Source organism: Microcaecilia unicolor, chromosome 11, assembly GCF_901765095.1.
Source record: "Microcaecilia unicolor chromosome 11, aMicUni1.1, whole genome shotgun sequence".
NCBI classification, from domain to species: domain Eukaryota; kingdom Metazoa; phylum Chordata; class Amphibia; order Gymnophiona; family Siphonopidae; genus Microcaecilia; species Microcaecilia unicolor.
In genome coordinates this window covers 119,602,297-119,621,898 of record NC_044041.1, presented here as the reverse complement: position 1 = coordinate 119,621,898, position 19,602 = coordinate 119,602,297, and the positions used below count along the sequence as shown (strand labels likewise).

Here is a 19,602-nt window from a genome sequence, read left to right as displayed (position 1 = left end):
GGGCTCGTCCTCCACAACCACCGGGAAGGGGATGGCCGTAGACATCTCCCGGACTAAGGCCGCAAAAGACAGACTCTCGGGAGGAGAAAGCTGCCTTTCAGGGGAGGGAGTGGGATCAGAAGGAAGGCCATCAGACTCCTCGTCAGAGAAATATCTGATGTCCTCCTCCTCCTCCCACGAGGCCTCACCATCAGTATCAGACACAAGTTCACGGACCTGCGTCTGAAGCCGTGCCCGGCTCGACTCCGTGGAACCACGGCCACGGTGGGAGCATCGAGAGGTAGACTCCCTCGCCCGCACCGGCGAAGCTCCCTCCGCCGACGTCATCGGGGAGCCTTCCTGGGAGGCGACCGCAGTCGGTACCACAAGCGGCACCGATGTCGGAGACCTCACCCCGGGCAAGGGGCCAGCCGGCACCTCACTCAACGGTACCGGTGGTGCAAGCACCCCCGGTACCGGAGGGGAAGGGCGCAACAGCTCTCCCAGGATCTCTGGGAGAACGGCCCGGAGACTCTCGTGCAGGGCGGCTGTGGAGAAAGACATGGAAGCCGATGCAGGAGTCCAAGTCAGAATCTGTTCCCGGGCGTGGAGGCTGTTCCGGGCTGTCCAAGGTGGAGCACATCGACACCTCCTGAACAGAGAGTGAGCCGTCCTCCCGGTGCCGATGCCTGCTGGGTGCCGACTCCCTCGGCGACCCAGAGCTCTCGGTACCGACGCGGGAAGGAGACCGGTGTCGATGCTTCTTTGACTTTTTCAAACGAAGCACGTCATCGGAACTTTCCGGTACCGACGAGGACGTAGAATCCAGCCGTCGCTTCATCGGGGCCCAGGCCGAAGGTCGGTCTCAGTGGGGGCTGTACCGCAGGAGCCCTCAGGGTAGGGGGAGACCCACCCGAAGGCTCACCGCCAGCAGCAAGGGAATGGACAGCCCTCACCTGCACTCCAGACGAAGCACCACCGTCCGACGACATCAGCACTAGTGGAGGTCCCGGTACCACCGACGCAGCCTTCCGATGTCTCGGCCCCGACGATGCAGAGGGTCGATGCCTCGATGCAATCGATACAGTTGCGGCCGAGGGCGGAGGTCTTGACGCTGTCTACGTCGACGCACTCGATACTCCCGGTGCCGATGCCGACGAAGAGCCCGAGAACAAAACGTTCCACTGGGCTAATCTCGCTACCTGAGTCCTTTTCTGTAAAAGGGCGCAAAGACTACAGGCCTGCGGGCGGTGCCCAGCCCCCAGACACTGAAGACACAACGCGTGCCTATCAGTGAGCGAGATTACCCGGGCACACTGGGTGCACTTCTTGAAGCCGCTGGGAGACTTCGATGACATGGGCGGAAAAATCACGCCGGCAAAATCAAAACTCGTAATTGCGGTAAGGCACCAAAAAGAATGGGAGAAAAAAAACTCGACCCGAGGCCTCAAAGGGGCCTACCCCGAAAACGAAAGAAAACTTATCGGGGCCAAAAACTAGAAGTACGGGGAAGGGAAAAAGACCGTAAGGCCCTTTTCCGAAATCCCTTTTTTTTTTGTAAGCGAAAAGTCAAAAGACGCGCGAGGGTCAACTTAAGGGGCGCGAACGGCGCAAACACGACCGTACCGAGCACGGACAAAAGAAGACTGACGAACACGAGCTGGTTCAGGCGGGAAGACGGCCGCGCATGCGCGGTGCACATCGGCGCGCGAGGACTAGCAAAGGCCTTTGCTAGAGAAGTTCTGATTGGAGGGGCTGCCGTGGACGTCACCCATCAGCGAGAACAAGCAGCCTGCTTGTCCTCAGAGAAATATATTTGCAAAGAGAATGAAAAACTCTAGAACAGTCTCTCCTTGGAAGAGTGACAACAAGCAACATTAATGTCCCATAAGAACCAAGTCACCCTTCAGCCAGAGACAGCCCAGGCAGAACCCCTTATCTGCAATATTGGGCCATGTAATCCACTCAACCATGTCTGGGGGAGGGGGTAGATGGTTATAAGGGGCAGACTGTGGGTCCAAAAGTGAATGGACTACAAGGCAGTGTCAGACAATGAAACTCTAGTAAATCAGTTAAAGTTGCTTCTGCAAATCGCTGGCAAAGCCAACAGCCTCCCTTCCCAAAACATTTTATTGGTAACACCTTGAAAGGTGAAGCAGAGAGGCAAAAGACTGTTTCATATATCATCCATGGCCTGGGTCCCCACACCCAGCCTTCACCAAGTCTCTCATTCCCAGGTACTTGGAAGTCTGACACATATGGACCTGGGTCTCTTAGCTCTCCACTCATTTGGCTCCCTACAGACTTGAGCCATGGGGTGCAGAAGTCCATGCAGCTCAAGTTTATAGAGCCAAATTGCAGTGCAGAGTGGGGAGACAATTTGTGAAGCAGCTCTGCAAAAGAAAAAAAGGCTTTCAAGAGATTGATTCTGGGACCCAGAATGCAATTTCTAGGTGCCATGGTGACCTGGCACCTTGTTTGTCAAATCCTGCCTTAAGGAACACTCCGGGGGGGGGGGGGGGGGGGGGGGGGGGGGGGGCAATTAGAGTGGTAGAAATAGTACTTAATAAAACTCAGGTCAACATCCTGTAAGCTTACCTTGCAAATTTGCAGTCTGATGCAATGTGTCCAGCACCTCCACATTTGGCACACAGCGTATTGTTGGTAATGCTGCGTGTCTCTGTGTTTTGCCAGGGTCTCAAAATCCTACAAATACAACAAGATAGGTCAAGCTCTATTAGCAGGAAAAGAACTTTCAAGTACTTACTATATTCTTCATACTAGCACAGCCTACCTATTGTCATCTTCACGAAGTGTTCCATTCAGACGGGCCAATTCCCGCAGCTGCATCTTCCTTAGGTCATTTTGGTCTTCTGGGGTCTCAATACCTTGTTTCAGGATATTCCTGATCTGCAAGAATCAATTTCATAAATACCAACACCCTTCACCATCACACCAATTTTGTCTCAGACTTGTTCAAGTCAAAGAGGCCCTGTACCTGTTCCACTGCTTTCTTCACATTCTCCATCGTGTTGGCAGTGACCAACGCATGCAAAGGCTCGTCCTCCCCAGGCAACATTTGGCCATCTTTACGTCCCACCTTCCCTTCTTTTACAGAACCTTTACCACGGATCATGATCTTGGCATTGCATTCCTTCTCAATATTTTTTAAGGTATTTCCCCTGGAAAATAAACACACAACATGCTTATTTAAACCACTTTTCAGTTGAATCACTGAGACAATGTATTTCTTCTACATAAGGATTTCATTAAACACTTAATATCTGATTTGAAACCAAGAATTACACGTGAAAGGACAAATTAGATCTTACCTGCTAATTTTTTTTTCCTTTAGTCCTGCCGGACCAGCCCAGAAATGACTAATGGGTTGTGCATGCCTACCAGCAGGAGGAGACTGAGAATTCTGGATTGCTGTGTGAGCCAATAATACCTTTTATCCAAACTCAGCTTGAATCAGTATCTGCGTATCAAATCAAAAGTGGACAAAAGAGAAAGGAAACTATCTGTGCTCGCTGGGCCCACATCAGCCACTCACAAAACAAGCAATAGCACTGGCTAATAATCCAATAAAAAGGATGAATTGTGTGCTACTTTTTTTTTTGAACAATAAAATTAGAGCTCAACATAAATCAGAACCAGCTCTCTCTCTCTGCAAAGCCAAAAACACGACTATCCAGGAAAAAAGAAAAAAAAAAAGGAATCGGCATACTGCACAGAGGGATCTGGGATGGTCAAGAGAGACTATAAAAAAAAAAAAAAAGAAAATTAACAGGTAAAACCTAATTTGTCCTTCCTTAGCATCCCTCCAGACTGGCCCAGATATGCCTGATGGGAAGTACCACTGCAGTGCATTTAAGACTGGGACCCAGAAAGCCCCGCTGTAAGAATGCGCTCCCCTAAAACCGCGTCCCTACGTGCTTGAATATCTACCCAGTAATGACAAAGGTATGGAGAGAAGACCAGGTCACTGATAGGCAGAACCGATCACTTCCTTAATACGATGTATAATAGTAGCCTTAAAGTCAGCCAAACCTTTGCAACAACCACCAAACAGAACAAAAAGACGGTTTGAACACCAAAAATCCTCCATCCTACACATATACACCTGCAAAACTCTCCCCAAATCTAGCTTATGCAGACAACACTGCTCATCTGAGCCAAAATATGACCCCAGAGTGTGCAAGACCACTGCCTGGTTCAAATGAAAGGACAACCAAGACCTTAGGAAGAAAGGAAGAGATCACAAAATCACACTCTCGAAAACTCCAAGAAGGGCGTTCTGCAGGAAAGAGCCTGCAATTCCAAAATGGTGAACCAAAGACATGGAACCAAGAAAACAGACTTCAGAGTCAAAAGGAGGCCAAATCAACAAAGAGGACTAATTCAGGTCCCAAGCAGGAAAGTGATCTCACCTCGGATGCTGGAGACTAACAGCCCAGAGAAAACACCAATCCAGATGACTCGCCAAAGGCTTACCTTTGACTTGGCCCTGAAAACAAGGTGAAATTAGGTCTTACCTGCTAATTTTCTTTCCTCTAGACCCTCCAGACCGGTCAAGACGCGTGGGTTATGCACTCCTACCAGCAGAGGGAGACTGAGAAAACACTGAGCTTTGGATACTGTATATATAACCTGTGCAGTACACCCACTAGCCAGTATAACCGTAACAAAGCAGAGAAACTAAAACCCTAACCAAAACTATCAACCCTGTACGTGGACATTGCCAAATGGCAGAACAGATTTATGTTCTTTTAATCTGTTTTATTCACTGAATTCTGCTTGTGCTTCTACCGGTGGGCTATCCAACCACACCTGATTCAGACTCATACTAACCAACATCTGAAAGGAACCAGAGTCTGAATTATGTAAATACAATCATCAGCTGCCAAGAGATATCCAATTACTAAAGTCTACCTCCTGGCCTACAGAAACCCACCGGGCGGGCCCTTGACCGGTCTGGAGGGTCTAGAGGAAAGAAAATTAGCAGGTAAGACCTAATTTCACCTTCCTCAGCGACCCTCCAGACCGGTCAAGACACGTGGGACGTACCAAAGCAGTAAATCTCTACGGGTGGGACCCCCTTAGGCCAGAGGTCAACACAGCAGCCCCAAAACCTGCCTCCTCTCTAGCATGCACATCAATCCGATAATGTTTAACAAACGAATGCAGAGAGGACCAGACTGCCGCCCGACAAACCTCTAGAGGAGGAAGCATACTACTTTCCGCCCAAGAGGCTGCTACTCCCCTGGTGGAATGAGCCGAAAAACCCTTAGGTACCGTACGACCCTTCAAGACGTAAGCAGACGCAATCGCCTCCTTCAACCACCGAGCTATCGTTGCCTTGGACGCAGCTGCTCCCTTTTTAGAACCGCCAAAAAGAACGAACAGCCGATCAGACGTTCTGAACTCCCGAGTTCTAGATAGATAACACCGCAACACTCGCTTCACGTCCAACTTCGCCAGTCGACGCTGTTCCGAGTCTCCAGCCAGATTCCCCAAGACTGGCAGAGAAATGACCTGATTCACATGAAAGTCGGACACTACCTTGGGCAAAAATGAGGGCACCGGTCGCAGAGAAACCCTTTCCTTGGAAAAAGACAAGAATGGCGTTCTACAAGACAAAGCCTGGAGTTCCGAAACTCTGCGCGCTGAAGAAATGGCTACCAAAAACACCGTCTTTAAGGATAGATCCTTGTCCGTAGCCGAAGCCAACGGTTCAAACGGAGGCCGAATTAACGCTTCCAAAACCAGATTCAAATCCCACGGAGGAACCAGCCGGCGTTGCGGAGGCCGAAGCAATTTCACTCCCTTCAAAAATCGAATCACATCCGGAGACGAAGCCAATGACCTACCTTGAACCTTGCCACGAAAACAAGACAAGGCTGCCACCTGAACCTTCAACGTAGACAAGGCCAGCCCCTTGTCCAGACCATCCTGCAAAAATTCTAACACATCCGCGACCGAAGCGTGTATCGCCCTCAAATCCCGAGCCAGGCACCAGTGCTCAAAAAGCCTCCAGACTCGAACGTACGCCAGTGAAGTGGACTGCCTCCGGGAACTCAACATCGTAGCCACAACTCTGGAAGAAAAACCCTTCTTCCTCAACTTGCTCCTTTCAAGAGCCAAGCCATAAGCGAGAACTGAGCCGGATCTGGGAGAGTGATGGGACCTTGACACAACAACACTGTCTCTGTCAACGGCAGGGGCTCCGCCACCGCCAGACGCACCAGATCTCCGTACCACGGGCGACGCGGCCAATTTGGAGCTATCAGAATCACCCGACCCGGGTGCCGTTCGATGCGTTGAACTACTCTCCCCACTAATGGCCACGGAGAGAACACGTACAGCAACTCCTGAGGCCACGGCAGCAGCAGGGCGTCGATCCCTTCCGACCGCGGGTCTCTTCTGCGACTGAAGAACCGCCGCACTTGCGCATTGCACGCCGTTGCCATGAGATCCATCACAGGAATCCCCCACACCGACACAATGCGATTGAAAACCGATCGATGAAGAGCCCATTCCCCGGGGTCTAGAGTATGTCTGCTCAGATAATCGGCGTCTACGTTGTCCACCCCGGCCACATGAGCTGCCGACAAGGCCTGAAGATGAAGTTCCGCCCACTGGCACAACTGCGCTGCTTCCTCTGCGACTGCGCGACTCCTTGTGCCCCCTTGCCGATTGACGTATGCTACGGCCGTGGCATTGTCGCAGAGAACTCTGACAGCCTTGCCTTGAAGCATCGTCTGTAAATACTGAAGAGCCAAACGAATGGCCCGTGTCTCCAACCGGTTGATGGACCACTGGGCTTCCTCCTGAGACCACCGTCCCTGCGCCACCTGCCCGAGACAATGAGCCCCCCAACCTGACAGGCTGGCATCCGTGGTGAGAATTACCCATTCTGGAGCTTCCAGCGGCATTCCCTTCACTAGGTTTCGAACGTCTAGCCACCAACGGAGGCTGAGACGCGGAAGAGCAGCCAGAGGCAAACGCATCTCCAACCCCTGCGATTGAGGAGACCACCGACTGAGAAGTGCCGACTGCAACTGCCGCATGTGTGCTCTGGCCCAGGGAACCACCTCTATCGTCGCTGCCATCATGCCCAAGACCTGAAGGTAAGCACGCGCTGTCGGTCTGTCCCCCGCCAGGAAGTGACGAATCTGCTCCTGTAATTTGCGGATCCGAAGAGCCGGCAACACCACTCGACCGTTGAGCGTCTCGAAGCGCACTCCTAGATACTCGAGAGATTGGGATGGGACGAGATGGCTCTTGCTGTGGTTCACTACCCAACCAAGCGATTCCAGCAAGGCTACCACTCGCGCTGTAGCCACTTCGCTCTCCGACCGAGACTTGGCCCGAATCAACCAATCGTCCAGATACGGGTGTACCAACACGCCCTGTTTCCGCAAAGCCGCCGCCACTACTACCATGACCTTGGAGAAGGTTCGGGGAGCTGTAGCTAGCCCGAAGGGAAGAGCACAAAACTGAAAATGCTTTCCTAAGACCGCAAAGCGCAGAAAACGCTGATGCGCCGTCCGAATGGGAATGTGAAGATAAGCTTCCGTCAAATCCAGCGACGTCAGGAACTCTCCCTGCCGCACCGCTACAATAACGGACCGCAACGTCTCCATGCGAAAAGAGAGAACCTTGAGCGCTGAATTGACTCCCTTGAGATCCAACACCGGACGCCAGGCATCCTCCTTCTTTGGTACTACAAAATAGATGGAATAGCACCCTAAGCATCTCTGCGCGGGCGGAACAGGAACCACTGCTCCCAGGGCAAGAAGGCGACGCAACGTGTCCCGAACTGCTGCTTTCTTTATTCTTGAATGACACGGGGACTCCAGAAACCTCTCGGGAGGCGACTCTTCGAATTCCAGCGCATACCCATCTCGAATCACCTCGAGAACCCACTGATCGGACGTGATTTGGACCCAGCTCTGGTAAAACCGACTCAGCCGAGCCCCTACTCGTACCAGAGCCTGGGTCCGCACACCTTCATTGCACATTCCGTCCGGAAGACTGTCCTCTCGAGGCAAAGTCACGCCCTCCGCGACGATTCCCTCGAAAGGACTGGGTGCGCTGAAAAAACCGTCCTCTAAAAGACCCACTAGTCCGTCCCGGCCTATACCGCCGGGCCTCAGCAAAACGACCACGAGCAGACACCCCCCTGGTGCCCAACTTGGGACGTAAATCCGGCAGGCGAGGAATCTTCGCCTCACTAAGGCCCTTCACCAAATTGTCCAAATCCTCTCCAAAGAGCATGGTTCCCTTAAAGGGAAGAGAGCACAACTTCGCTTTAGAAGCCGCATCCGCGACCCAGCCTCTCAGCCATAGGGCCCTACGCGCTCCCACTATCATAGCCATATTCTTGGCGGACGCCCTCAACAAATCATAAAGGGCATCCGACAAGAAAGACGAACCCATCTCGAGCTTGGCTAATTCCTGAACTCCGGAGGCCCCAACCTCCACTGACTCATCCAGGAGTTTCTCGGCCCAGCGAAAACATGCTCGGGCTACTAGACCCCCACATACCGAGGCCTGGAGCGCGAGCGCCGACAAATCAAAACTACGCTTAAGGAAGGCGTCAACCCTCCTATCCTGGGGGTCGCGAAGAGCGGCTCCGCCGTCTACCGGGATCGCCGTCGCTCTAGTCACTGCTGTAACCACTGCATCTACCGTAGGGGCCCTCAAGGAATCTTATCCTGCTGAGGCAGAGGATAGAGCCGCGCCATTGCCTTAGAGACTTTGCATGGAGCATCCGGTGACTTCCACTCCTGGGAAATCATCTCCCGGAGATCCTTGTTCATAGGAAAGGACCGCGCCTTACTGTGAATACCCTTTACCAAAGGGTCCTGTCCCGATTCACCCACGGGCACCTCAGGCTCAAACTTAAGTGTCACCGTGACCTGGTCTATGAGCTCCGCAAGCTCATCCCTATGGAAGATTCTGACCACAGAGGGATCCTCACCAGGCAAGGCATCAATAAGGCTTAGAGAGTCTTCAAACCCCTCTACCTCCTCCTCAATACCTATTGGGTCTTCAGAACCCAGCTGAGACAAACAGTCCCCATCTTCTGACCATTCCAACCTTGGCCTCTTAGTTAGCACAGAGCCATGACCCTCCTCCACTTGAGGAGGCCCGGCCTTCCAGGCTTGGAACAGGGTCCACACAAAATCTGGAGGAAAACCGGCACTTCCTGAGCCCTCCGAGGGAACTTTCTGCCCTAAACCGGAGGAAGCTGGCCCCACACTCGGCGCTTCCGCGGATCGCGCCTGATTCAAAATGGCGGCCGTTCCCGCCGAAACTGCAACCGCCGACATCGCGCCTGCCTGCGATCCCGCTGTCACCAACACCGGCGAAGCCGTCGGCACTTCCGCGGCCAACACGGGGGGCGCCGAAATCAGCTGTTTAGGCTCACCACAGAGGCGACACTGACCGCCCGCCGTCTCTAATCCCCGCCGCGAACAGGCGCGGCAACGAAGCAGCTTGCCTGTCATAATTAAACCCCCACACAGTCCGCTTCGCGCCAAATACTCTGCTAAGCAATTTCGCACTGCTCTCCCGTCTAGTGCAGGGAACTGAACTCCCTTCCGTTCCGCACTAAATAAATAATAAAAGGCTCTTAAAGGCCCAGAACACTGCTGGCAGCTGAAAATTGTGAGGCACTCAAGGCTCCAGTACATGGAAAGCAGCCGAGGCACAGAGCTGCCACTTATTCAAAGATGGAGAGCAGCTTAGGGGGAGGGACCCGCAACACAGGTGTAACACCCCAGGGGAAACACTGGGCCCCACCGGACCCAGGGCCCCGAAGCACACTTTTTTTTTTTTTTTTCCACGTACAGGGAGACACAGAATTAACCAAATTGGAACCAACAACCCAATTCTTACTTCCTATGAGGAAAACTACCTCACCAGACCAGTGAAGACTGCACAGGCTGTCCTTCTACCTCTGCTGAGACTGAGAAAATACTGGCTAGTGGGTGTACTGCACAGGTTATATATACAGTATCCAAAGCTCAGTGTTTTCTCAGTCTCCCTCTGCTGGTAGGAGTGCATAACCCACGCGTCTTGACCGGTCTGGAGGGTCGCTGAGGAAGTCAAAATCGCAACCTGCAAAAAATCCTGAATCTGTGCAACCGAAGCATGCAAGGCCTCCACATTCCAATCTGCACATCAGGCCTCAAACTCTCCAAACCCTCATAAGTGAGAGGTAGAGGCATGGCAAGACCATAGCATTATGGCAATAACATTGTAAGAATAACTTCTCTCTTATCTGCGCCCTCTAAGAGCCAAGCCATAAGACAAAACAAAGCCGGACTGGCATGGCTATTGGCCCTTACATCAGAAGCTCCACAAAATCTGGCAGCTTCAGCGTCGATTCTACCACAGAGTTGATTCTACCGCATCAGACCAGCATACGGTCTTCTCGGCCAATCTGGATCTACCAGGACTACCAGCCCTATGCGACTTTCAATTTGCTGAATGATTCGATCCAACAGGGGCCATGGAGGAAACACATAAGGCGGGGCAAATCAGGGCATTGATGCCCTCTGATTGAAGAACCGCGCTGTCTTGGCATTGTACTGCACCACCATCAAATCCATGACTGGAACATCCCACCGACAGACTATGCTTTCGTAGGCCTCGGAACTTAAAGCCCATTCTCCTGGGTCCAGAGTCTGATGACTGAGAAATTGACTTGAACATTCTGCGTCCCAGCCACATGAGCTGCAAACAGATCCAAGATTCTGCCAAAATCATGAGAAGGGCCGTCTCCACCACCAGCTGGCAACTCCTTGTACCACCCTAGCGATTGACGTATGCCACTGCCGTAGAATTATCAGAGAACTCATACCGCCTTGCCCTAGGATCAGGCTGCAACACACTAAGAGCCGAATCGTATTGCCCTGGTCTCCAACAGGTTGATGGGACAAAATGTTTCCTCCTGTGACCAGAGTCCCTGTGCCAACTGCCCCAGGAATGGGCTCCCCAGTCCATGAGGCTGGCATCAGTCATCACCACAGACATTGAGAAGGATCCAACAGAACACCCTTGAATGCACAGAGTAAGGAGCCACCAACAGAGACTCGTGCGAGTCGCTGCCCAAAGTAGCAACTGATCCTCCAACAGACCTGACTGAAGGCACCACGGGAGAGAAGAGACCACTGCAGAGATTGCATATGAGCTTTGGCCCACAGTACCACATCTATGGCCACTGCCATGGAACCAAGAACCTGAAGATAATCCCTTGCCCAGGGAGCCAGGCGGCAAAGGAAATCACAAATCTAACACTGAAGTTTGTGAATCAGAGAGAGAGGGAAAGAAATACACGGTCCTGAAATGTGTCCAACTCTGAACAAAGGCTTAAGGCCCAATTCATGTTCTTGCGATCTAAAATGGCCCAAAAGTGCCTTCCCTCTTTGGTACTACAAAATAGATGGAATAATGGCCTGTGCCAACTTCTTCCCGAAGAATGGGCAGACCACCAGCAGCCTCAGAAGCCTCTCTAGGATATTTGTTTGCCACCTTCACACAGCAGCGACAAGGAGACAACAAAAAGACATCTGAGAGTGTACCCGTCGCGAATAACCTTGAGAACCCACTGGTCAGAGGAAATGTGGGCCCAACTCCAATAAAAAGCTCACAACCAAGCTCTTACCAGAATCAAGAGGATGGGCCCCACCTTCATTGTGACATTTGACCTTGGGACTGAGAAGCAGAACAACATCATTGCCCCCGTGAAAGGGCAGAGTACTGAAAAAAACGTGACCTTTGAGAACCAGCCAACCAGAAAATGTCTGAAATCACACGCACAGCCTCTACTAGCCTAGAACCCATGCGCTCTCCCCCCCCCCCCCCCCCCCAAATATAGGACAATCCTCCGGAAGCCGCAGTACTTTGGACTCTCCAAAACTCATTACTAATTTGTCCAGCTCCTCACCAAACAAGGACCCTCGAAAGAGAAAAACTTACTAAGTTTGGATTTGTAGGCCACATCCGCAGAGCAACCATGAAACCAGAGAGAATGCCACGCTGCCACACAGAGCCATAGATTTGGCCAAAGGTTGAAACAAATCATACAGCGCATCTGCCAATAAAGTGGAACATCTCAAATTTGAGAGGCCTCCCGATCAAGGCCAAATCATTTGAGAATCTATTTAGAACAGGCTATGGACGCCGAAAGCACGCTCCAGCAACCAAGCCTGAACCGCTAAAGCAGAAACATCAAAACAGTACTTCAAAAGAGTTTCCCACAATACGATCTTGAGGGTCTTTAGCACCGTACCCCAATCAACGGGCACTGCAGCCTTTTTTGGACACCGCCGAGATCACTGCCATCAACGACTTGGGGTTTTAGCAAAGTCTTATCCTGGTCTGGAACAAGATAAAAACCAGATCATGGACCTGGCTAAACAAAATAGAGCATACGGAACATCGTACTGAACTTGAACTCTCTCTGTCTTCTTGATGCATGGGAAAAGACTTAACTGATTTAAGGATCCCCTTCACCAAGGGATCTACTCTCCGCTGTGCCATCAAGACAGGGCGAGGTGACGGCGAATCAGAGTCCGAATCTTCTGCACTCTGGCCACTGAAGATGCTCCATCCCGTTCCGGGTGTCGAAAAGTACTCCAGCGTCTGGCTGGGGGCTACAGAACTCTTGGCTACATTGGCTATCCATACCAGATGCTGGAGTAGACCAACCCGAGCCACTTTCCTGCTCTCATGCTCAAAAAAGCCAGTTGTTCAAGTAAGGATGCACTAGAATGCCCTCCTGCTGAAGATGGGCCGCTGCCACAACCATCACCTTGGAAAAGGTTCTCGGTGCTGTGGCCAAATTGAAGGGCATTGCTTGAAACTGGTAATACTCCCCCAAAACTGAAAAGCAAAGATATTTGATATTCCGGGAGCATCGAAATATGCAGGTATGCCTCAGTCAGATCTGACGTAGGAAACTCCCCCAGCTAAACCGCCACTATGACAGACCAGAGGATTTCCATGTGAAAGGGAGAAACACACAGAGCCCGATTCACCCACTTGAGATCTAAAATCAGATGCAAGGAATCTTCCTTCTTGGGCACAAAATAAAATGAATACTTCCCAGAACCCTTGCCCAGAGGAACTGGAACTACCGCCCGAAGAGCTAGCAGACGTAAGGTCCAACGGACAGCTTCTGCCTTGACTGGCGACATGAGGAAGGCATCCGGAAGAGGCCAACGAAACTCCAGGGCATAACCGCTCTGGATAATATTGAGGACTCATTGGTCTGTTATATGGACCAACCTCCAGTAAGACAGCTGCAATCTGCCGCCTATGAAGGCTGGGTCCCCAGAACACTGGGAAGCCCGGACATCCCCGGGCATCTCTGGAAGGCCTTTCTTCTACCGCCTCAAAAAGGACTAGCCCCTACTCCAGAAACGAGCTCGCTGTGACCAGGCTCCTCTACCCAATCGATATCGTTGAAATACCCACAGACACCTCCGACCTGCTGACCGGGCAGCCGATCATGACCAATCCTCTGGAAGCGGTGGCACTTTGGACTCTCCCAAGCTCTTCACCAGCTTCTCTAAGTCTTCCCCGAAGAGGGGAGCTGCCTCAAACGGACTTTGGAGGCTACATCAGCCGCCCAACTCCTGAGCCACAGAAACCATTGCTCAGCTACCATTAGAGATGGTTTGTGCCTCCACAAGGAACCTAAGTCATACAAGGCGTCTGCCAGAAAGGCAGTACCAGTGGTGTGCTGGAGCCGGCTCATAAGAGCCAGTTGTTAAATTTTCTTCCAACTTGCGAGCTGGTTGTTAAAACGCGTGAGCCGGCTCTGGCTCTCCTCCCTCCCTCCGGATCCAGACCCTCACCGACTCCTTGTCCTAATTCTTTGGGGCAGGCAGTCTTGCCTGCCCACTGCCAGTGCTGACTCTCCCCTGCTGCCGGTTCGCGCTTTAAAAATGGCCCCCGAGACTTCCAGAGGCGGCCTTGCGAGACTTCTGCTGAAGTCTCGGCGGCCATTTTGAAGCACGATCCGGCAGCGGTGGAGAGTCAGCGCTGGCAGCAGGCAGGCAAGACTGCCTGCCCCAAAGAATTCGAAGGACAAGGAGTCGGTGAGGGACCGGATCTGAAGGGAGGGAGGAGAATTCGCTGAACAACTCGAGAGTGGGTGGCAGGGGAAAGAATGGAGTCGCTCGGCATGGGTGGATGGAGGGGAGAGAAGGGTCACTGGGTATGGGTGCATGCAGGGGAGAGGAGGGTCACTGCTGGACATGGGTGGATGGAGGGCAGGGGGCGAGGAGGGCCGCTGGACATGGATGGAGGGAAGGGAAGAGTGAGGAAGGAGATGAGATGAGGGAAAAGGAAGAGAGGAGAAAAACTGCACATGGATGAAGAAAATAGGCAGAAGCTGAGGACCAGAAATGAAGAAAAAAGGAGGAAAGGAAAGAAATAAATGGAAAGGAAGCCCTGGAAACGGAGTTATGAGGACAGATAGCAGCAGAATCGGATACTGGGCCAGCATGATCAGAAAAACAGTCACCAAACAACGAAGGTAGAAAAAAATCATTTTATTTTCATTATAGTGTTTGGAATATGTTCACTTTGAGAATCAGGTGCTCAACATTAAAAGTTTATATTTATGGCATTTTATCGACATTAAACATGAATTAGATTGGAAACTGGGATCATTTAATTTTTTTTCCTGGCGTAATGCATTGCCACCCCCCACCCAGGCTCTCTCCCCGGCTATAGCCAGCTCTGCAATTTTGGGGGGGGGGGGGTGCAGAGGGGGACGGGGGAGAGAGCCTGTTAAACATTTACCAGCACACCACTGGGCAGTACTCCAAATTTACCATGTCCAAAGAAGAGGATGCTGGAGAATCAGCCCACCAAAAACCAGTCTCAAGTCACATAACCAAAGCAAATAGATGCCTGCAAGGCCAAGGCCAAAACCTCAAAGGAATGCTTCAGGAGCACCACCATTTGACAATCTTGAGGATCTTTTGAGAGCCATCCCCCTTCTACGGGAATAGACATCTTGGTAAAAACCGTTACTAGAGAGTCTATCTTATGAACTTGAAAGGATTCCAAATCCGCCAAAGGGAGTTGGTAAAGCCGAGCCATTGCCCTACCTATGCATAATGGAAAATCCGGAGTGTACCACTCTCCCTCCACCAACTCCTTCAGGTCTTCATGGTAGGGAAAGGTCTGGGGCAGGCCGCAAACCCCCTTCAAAAGAGAGTCACCCATCCTGGTCACCTGAGGGAGATCCTCCAAAATCTTTAACACCTGTAGAACCTCCACTAACAGGCCAGGAACTCCAGACGCTGAAAAGTTCTCACCACTGATGGATCCTCTCCCAGAAGAGCAGCAGAAGGGTCCTCTAGAGTCTCCTCATTCCAGGTTTCCCCTGGACATGCTCCCCCTCCAGCAGAAGCTCCGATCTCAAGGACCGCACCTCATCCAAATCCTCCTCTGGGCATTCTTAGGTCCAAGCGCTACTGCAGATGCCCCAGAACATACTGAGTCCCTACTATTTGTCTTCCCAAAGATTCTAGGGGCAGCCCCACTAAAGGCAATATATGCTTGATGCAGTAGGACAGAATCTGGCGTGAATGCCGCAGAAAATGTCAAGGCATTCATCTAGCAAGTACAGGAGGCACTGCTCCTGAGTCCAGCACATGTGCAGCCAGCAACAAAGTGGCAGACATTCCCACCACCACCGCATCCGAGACCAAATGTGCTGCCAAAGTAGTCTCCCATATCGCAACTTCATTCACCAGGCTAAGGACCTTACCCAGACTTCCCGCTTCCAGGACACCCAATTCGGGCTCGGCTCTGAGAACCGGAGCAGGATCCTCGAACATGCAGCAAAGACTGAGTGCCGACACCACATGGCGCGCTGAACAGGCCGATCACACACCTTTTCAGCCTGGGAAGACAAGCCGCCTCAGCGGTGCTCAGCTAATTGCGTCCCATCACCTACACACCCCACTGCCCCAGAGAATCTGGTAGCTGCCCTAATACACACCACACAGCTCCTCCATGTCGTGGCTCTAAGTTTGCTTTTAGGGTTTTTTGTTGTTTTTTTTTTTTAAATGGTGCTCACTGCTATTCCTGGTTCCCCTCAAGGAACTCATCCCAGGCAAAGCGGGGGAGGAGGCTGAGGCACAGAGCTCACCGAGGGGGGGGGGGGGAGGGGGGAAGACCCCGGAATCCAGAGTGTGCACCCGCAATATGGTGCAGGGGCCAAAGCCCAAGACCCAAGAGCCTCAAACTTGCTCTTCTGTTCTCCCTGTTTCTTTCTTTTTTTTTTTTTTTTTTTTTCAATAAACAAGCATACAAATTGTTTATGAAATACAGCAATAATATAACACTAAATTACATGAATAACCATCATAATAATCATGCTTCCTTAAACCACAAAATAATGTGCGAGTGGGGCTAAATGAACAGAGAAGTTTACATAATCATAATATTTATATTTAATTAAATAGGCCGCATGTCTCATTTAATTTTAACTTTTCAGTTGTTTCATTTCTACGAATGATTTGAGCTGTTCTGGTGAATAAAACACATTTTGTTGTTCCCAGTCTTACTATACATTTACACGGACATGCTAGAAAAAAGACCCCCTCCCCCCACTTCCAATGTCCCCTTTTTCAAGGCCAAGAATGCATCTCTCTTTATATGGGTCTGTTTCGTGACAGGGTAGATCCATATTCTCTCCCCTCCAAAGAGGGATTTTGAATTTTTAAAATATAATCTCACTAGTAAAAAAGCCCCGTTTCTGATGCAAATGAAACGGGGGCTAGCAAGGTTTTCTTCAGAGTGTGCATGTGGGAGTGTCCCTGCCCTCTGCCCTCCCCTCCCCCCTCCGAGTCCAGTCCTTCAGTGTTGTTTCCTGCTGTGCTGTGTTTGTGTTACAGAGAGAGTGAGGGCATCTCTCTCCTCCCCCCTCTGAGTCCTTCACTGTTACAGAGAGGGATTTCGTGCTGTGCTGTTTTCCTTCACTCATGGGGAAACCGGATATCTCTGACGCTTCACACTTCGGGCTGGAGGCTTCATAGAACGTTGGGGTTGCCTTTTATATATATAGATTACAGTGTCCAAGTCCTGTTCGAACACAAATGATACAAGTAGAGTAGAACCTGAGCACTCTGTGCCGACGCCATGAGATCCACTACTGGCATTCCCCACTTTAGAACTATCTGGTCGAACGCCGACCAGTGCAGAGACCATTCTCCGGGGTCCAACATGTGTCTGCTTAGAAAATCCACGTTCATGTAGTCCACCCTGGCCACGTGCGCAACCGAAATCTGCACTAGATGCCTTTCCGCCCAACTCATGAGCAGAGCCGTCTCGATTGCCAACCGCGGACTCTTTGTACCGCCCTGCCAGTTGACATACGCTACCACTGTCATGTTGACGGACATGACTCTTACCGCCTTTCCGACTACACTTGAGCGAAACGCCAACAGAGCTAGCTGAATCGCCCTCGTCTCCAACCGGTTGATAGACCACTGAGCTTCCTCCGTCGACCACCGCCCCTGCGTGGACCGACCGAGACACTGAGCTCCCCAGCCCAGCAGACTGGCATCCGTTACCAGAATCACCCACTGAGGAGGAGGTTCCAACGGCATGCCCTTTTTCAGATGGGCATAGCACAGCCACCACTGGAGACTGCGCTGAGGAGCCCCCCTCAATGGCTACCGCAACTCCAAACTGTGTACCTGGGGAGACCACCGGGACAACGGAGCCACCTGAAGCTGACGCATATGCGCCCTGGCCCATGGTACTACCTCTATTGTCACTGCCATTTGGCCCAGAACCCAAAGGTACATTCGAACCGTCGGACTCTGAATGGACATTAACAGCCGGACCTGCTGCTGAAGAGAGGCGATCCGAGAATCTGGCAGAAAACCACCACCCACTGCCGTGTCGAACCGCACTCCTAAGTACTCCAGACTTTGCGATGGGATCAACTGACTTGACTACATTCTCTACCCATCCGAGCGATTCCAGAAACGCGACCACCTGAGCCATCGCCGCAACACTGTGAGCCTGAGACTTCGCCCGGATCAACAAGTCGTCCAGATACCGATGTACCAGAATTCCCTGCCTCCGCAAAGCTGCTGCTACCACCACCATTATCTTGGAAAAGGTGCGTGGAGCCGTTAACGGACCAAAAGGCAGAGCACAGAACTGAAAATGCCTCCCTAAAACAGCAAAACGAAGGAAACGCTGATGGGCCTCTCGAATCGGCACGTGCAGATACGCTTCCGTGAGATCCAGTGACGTGAGAAATTCTCCCTGACGAACAGCCACTATGACCGAGCGCAGAGTCTCCATGCAGAAGGATGGCACCTTGAGCGCCCCATTGACCCTCTTGACATCTAAAATTGATCAAAACTGGTCCTCCTTCTTCGGCACCACAAAGTAAATGGAACAACAACCCATTCCCTGCTCGTGCTGAGGAATGGGTACCACAGCTCCCAACTGGATTAAGCGACCCAGAGTCTCTTGAATAGCCTTTAACTTGACTCGAGAGTGACAAGGAGAGGGAAGAAACAGATCCGGCAGCAGGTGCTCAAACTCGAGCGCATAACCGTCGCGAATGACCTCCAGCACCCACTGATCTGAAGTAATTTGGGTGCACCCCTGATAAAACAGAGGAAGTCGCGCCCCGACCTTCACCAGAGGCTGGACCCGCACACCTTCATAAGGAGGACTTACCATCATTTCCAGCACCTCCGGAGGAGTCCCGACCTCCTCGGCGACCCCCTCGAAATGACTGTGTCCGCTGGAAAAACCGGCTTTTAGAAGGAGATACAAATCTGCCCAGCCTGTACCGCCTCGCATCCTTAAACCGACCTCTAGCCGAACCCCCTCGACTAGCCGCCTTAGGCCGTAACTCCGGCAACCGTGAGACCTTGGTATCCCCAAGACCACTCATCAGTTTATCCAAGTCCTCTCCCAACAACATAGAACCTTTGAAAGGTAGAGAACACAACTTTGCTTTAGAGGCTGCATCTGCCACCCAGCCCCTAAGCCAAAGAGCCCTGCGAGCCGTCACCGCCAGAGCCATATTCTTAGCCGAAGCCCTTAGCAAATCATAAAGGGTGTCTGCCAAAAACGAAGACCCCATCTCCAATTTGGCCAGGTCCTGAACCAAACCAGTACTATCTAACGCAGGCTCATCCAAGAGCTTCTCTGTTCAACGGAAACAAGCTCTGGCTACCAAGCCCCCACACACAGAGGCTTGCAAGGCCAAAGCCGACAAATCAAAGCTGTGCTTCAGAAAGGACTCTAGCTTCCTATCCTGAGGATCCTGTAAGGCTGTACCACCATCCACCAGAATGGCCGTAGCCTTAGTAACCTCCGTAACCACCGCATCCACAGTAGGTGGGTTTCAGCAGGGCCAAATCTTCTGGAGGCAAGGGATACAGCCGCGCCATAGCCCTGGACACCTTACAAGCAGCCTCCGGCACAGACCATTCCGGAAAAACCATGTCTCTAATGTCTGAATTCATGGGAAAGGAACGGGAGGCTCTCCGAATCCCCTTAACCAAGGGATCTACCTGGGGTCCCTCCGCAGAAGAAGTGGCTGCCAGA

General features: G+C 51.8%; 1 protein-coding gene across 4 annotated transcripts in view; it reads right to left on the bottom strand.

Annotated features, from left to right (window-relative positions):
* SF1 (splicing factor 1) overlaps nt 1–19,602 on the bottom strand; it is a 143,196-nt gene that overhangs the window by 96,991 nt on the left and 26,603 nt on the right. For all 4 annotated transcript variants that reach the window (XM_030219674.1, XM_030219675.1, XM_030219677.1 and 1 more), the window contains 3 exons: nt 2,978–3,161; nt 2,774–2,889; nt 2,578–2,685 (listed from right to left, as the gene is read on the bottom strand). In XM_030219674.1, coding sequence (XP_030075534.1) covers nt 2,578–2,685; nt 2,774–2,889; nt 2,978–3,161 — 408 coding nt within the window. The remainder of the gene's footprint in view (nt 1–2,577; nt 2,686–2,773; nt 2,890–2,977; nt 3,162–19,602) is intronic.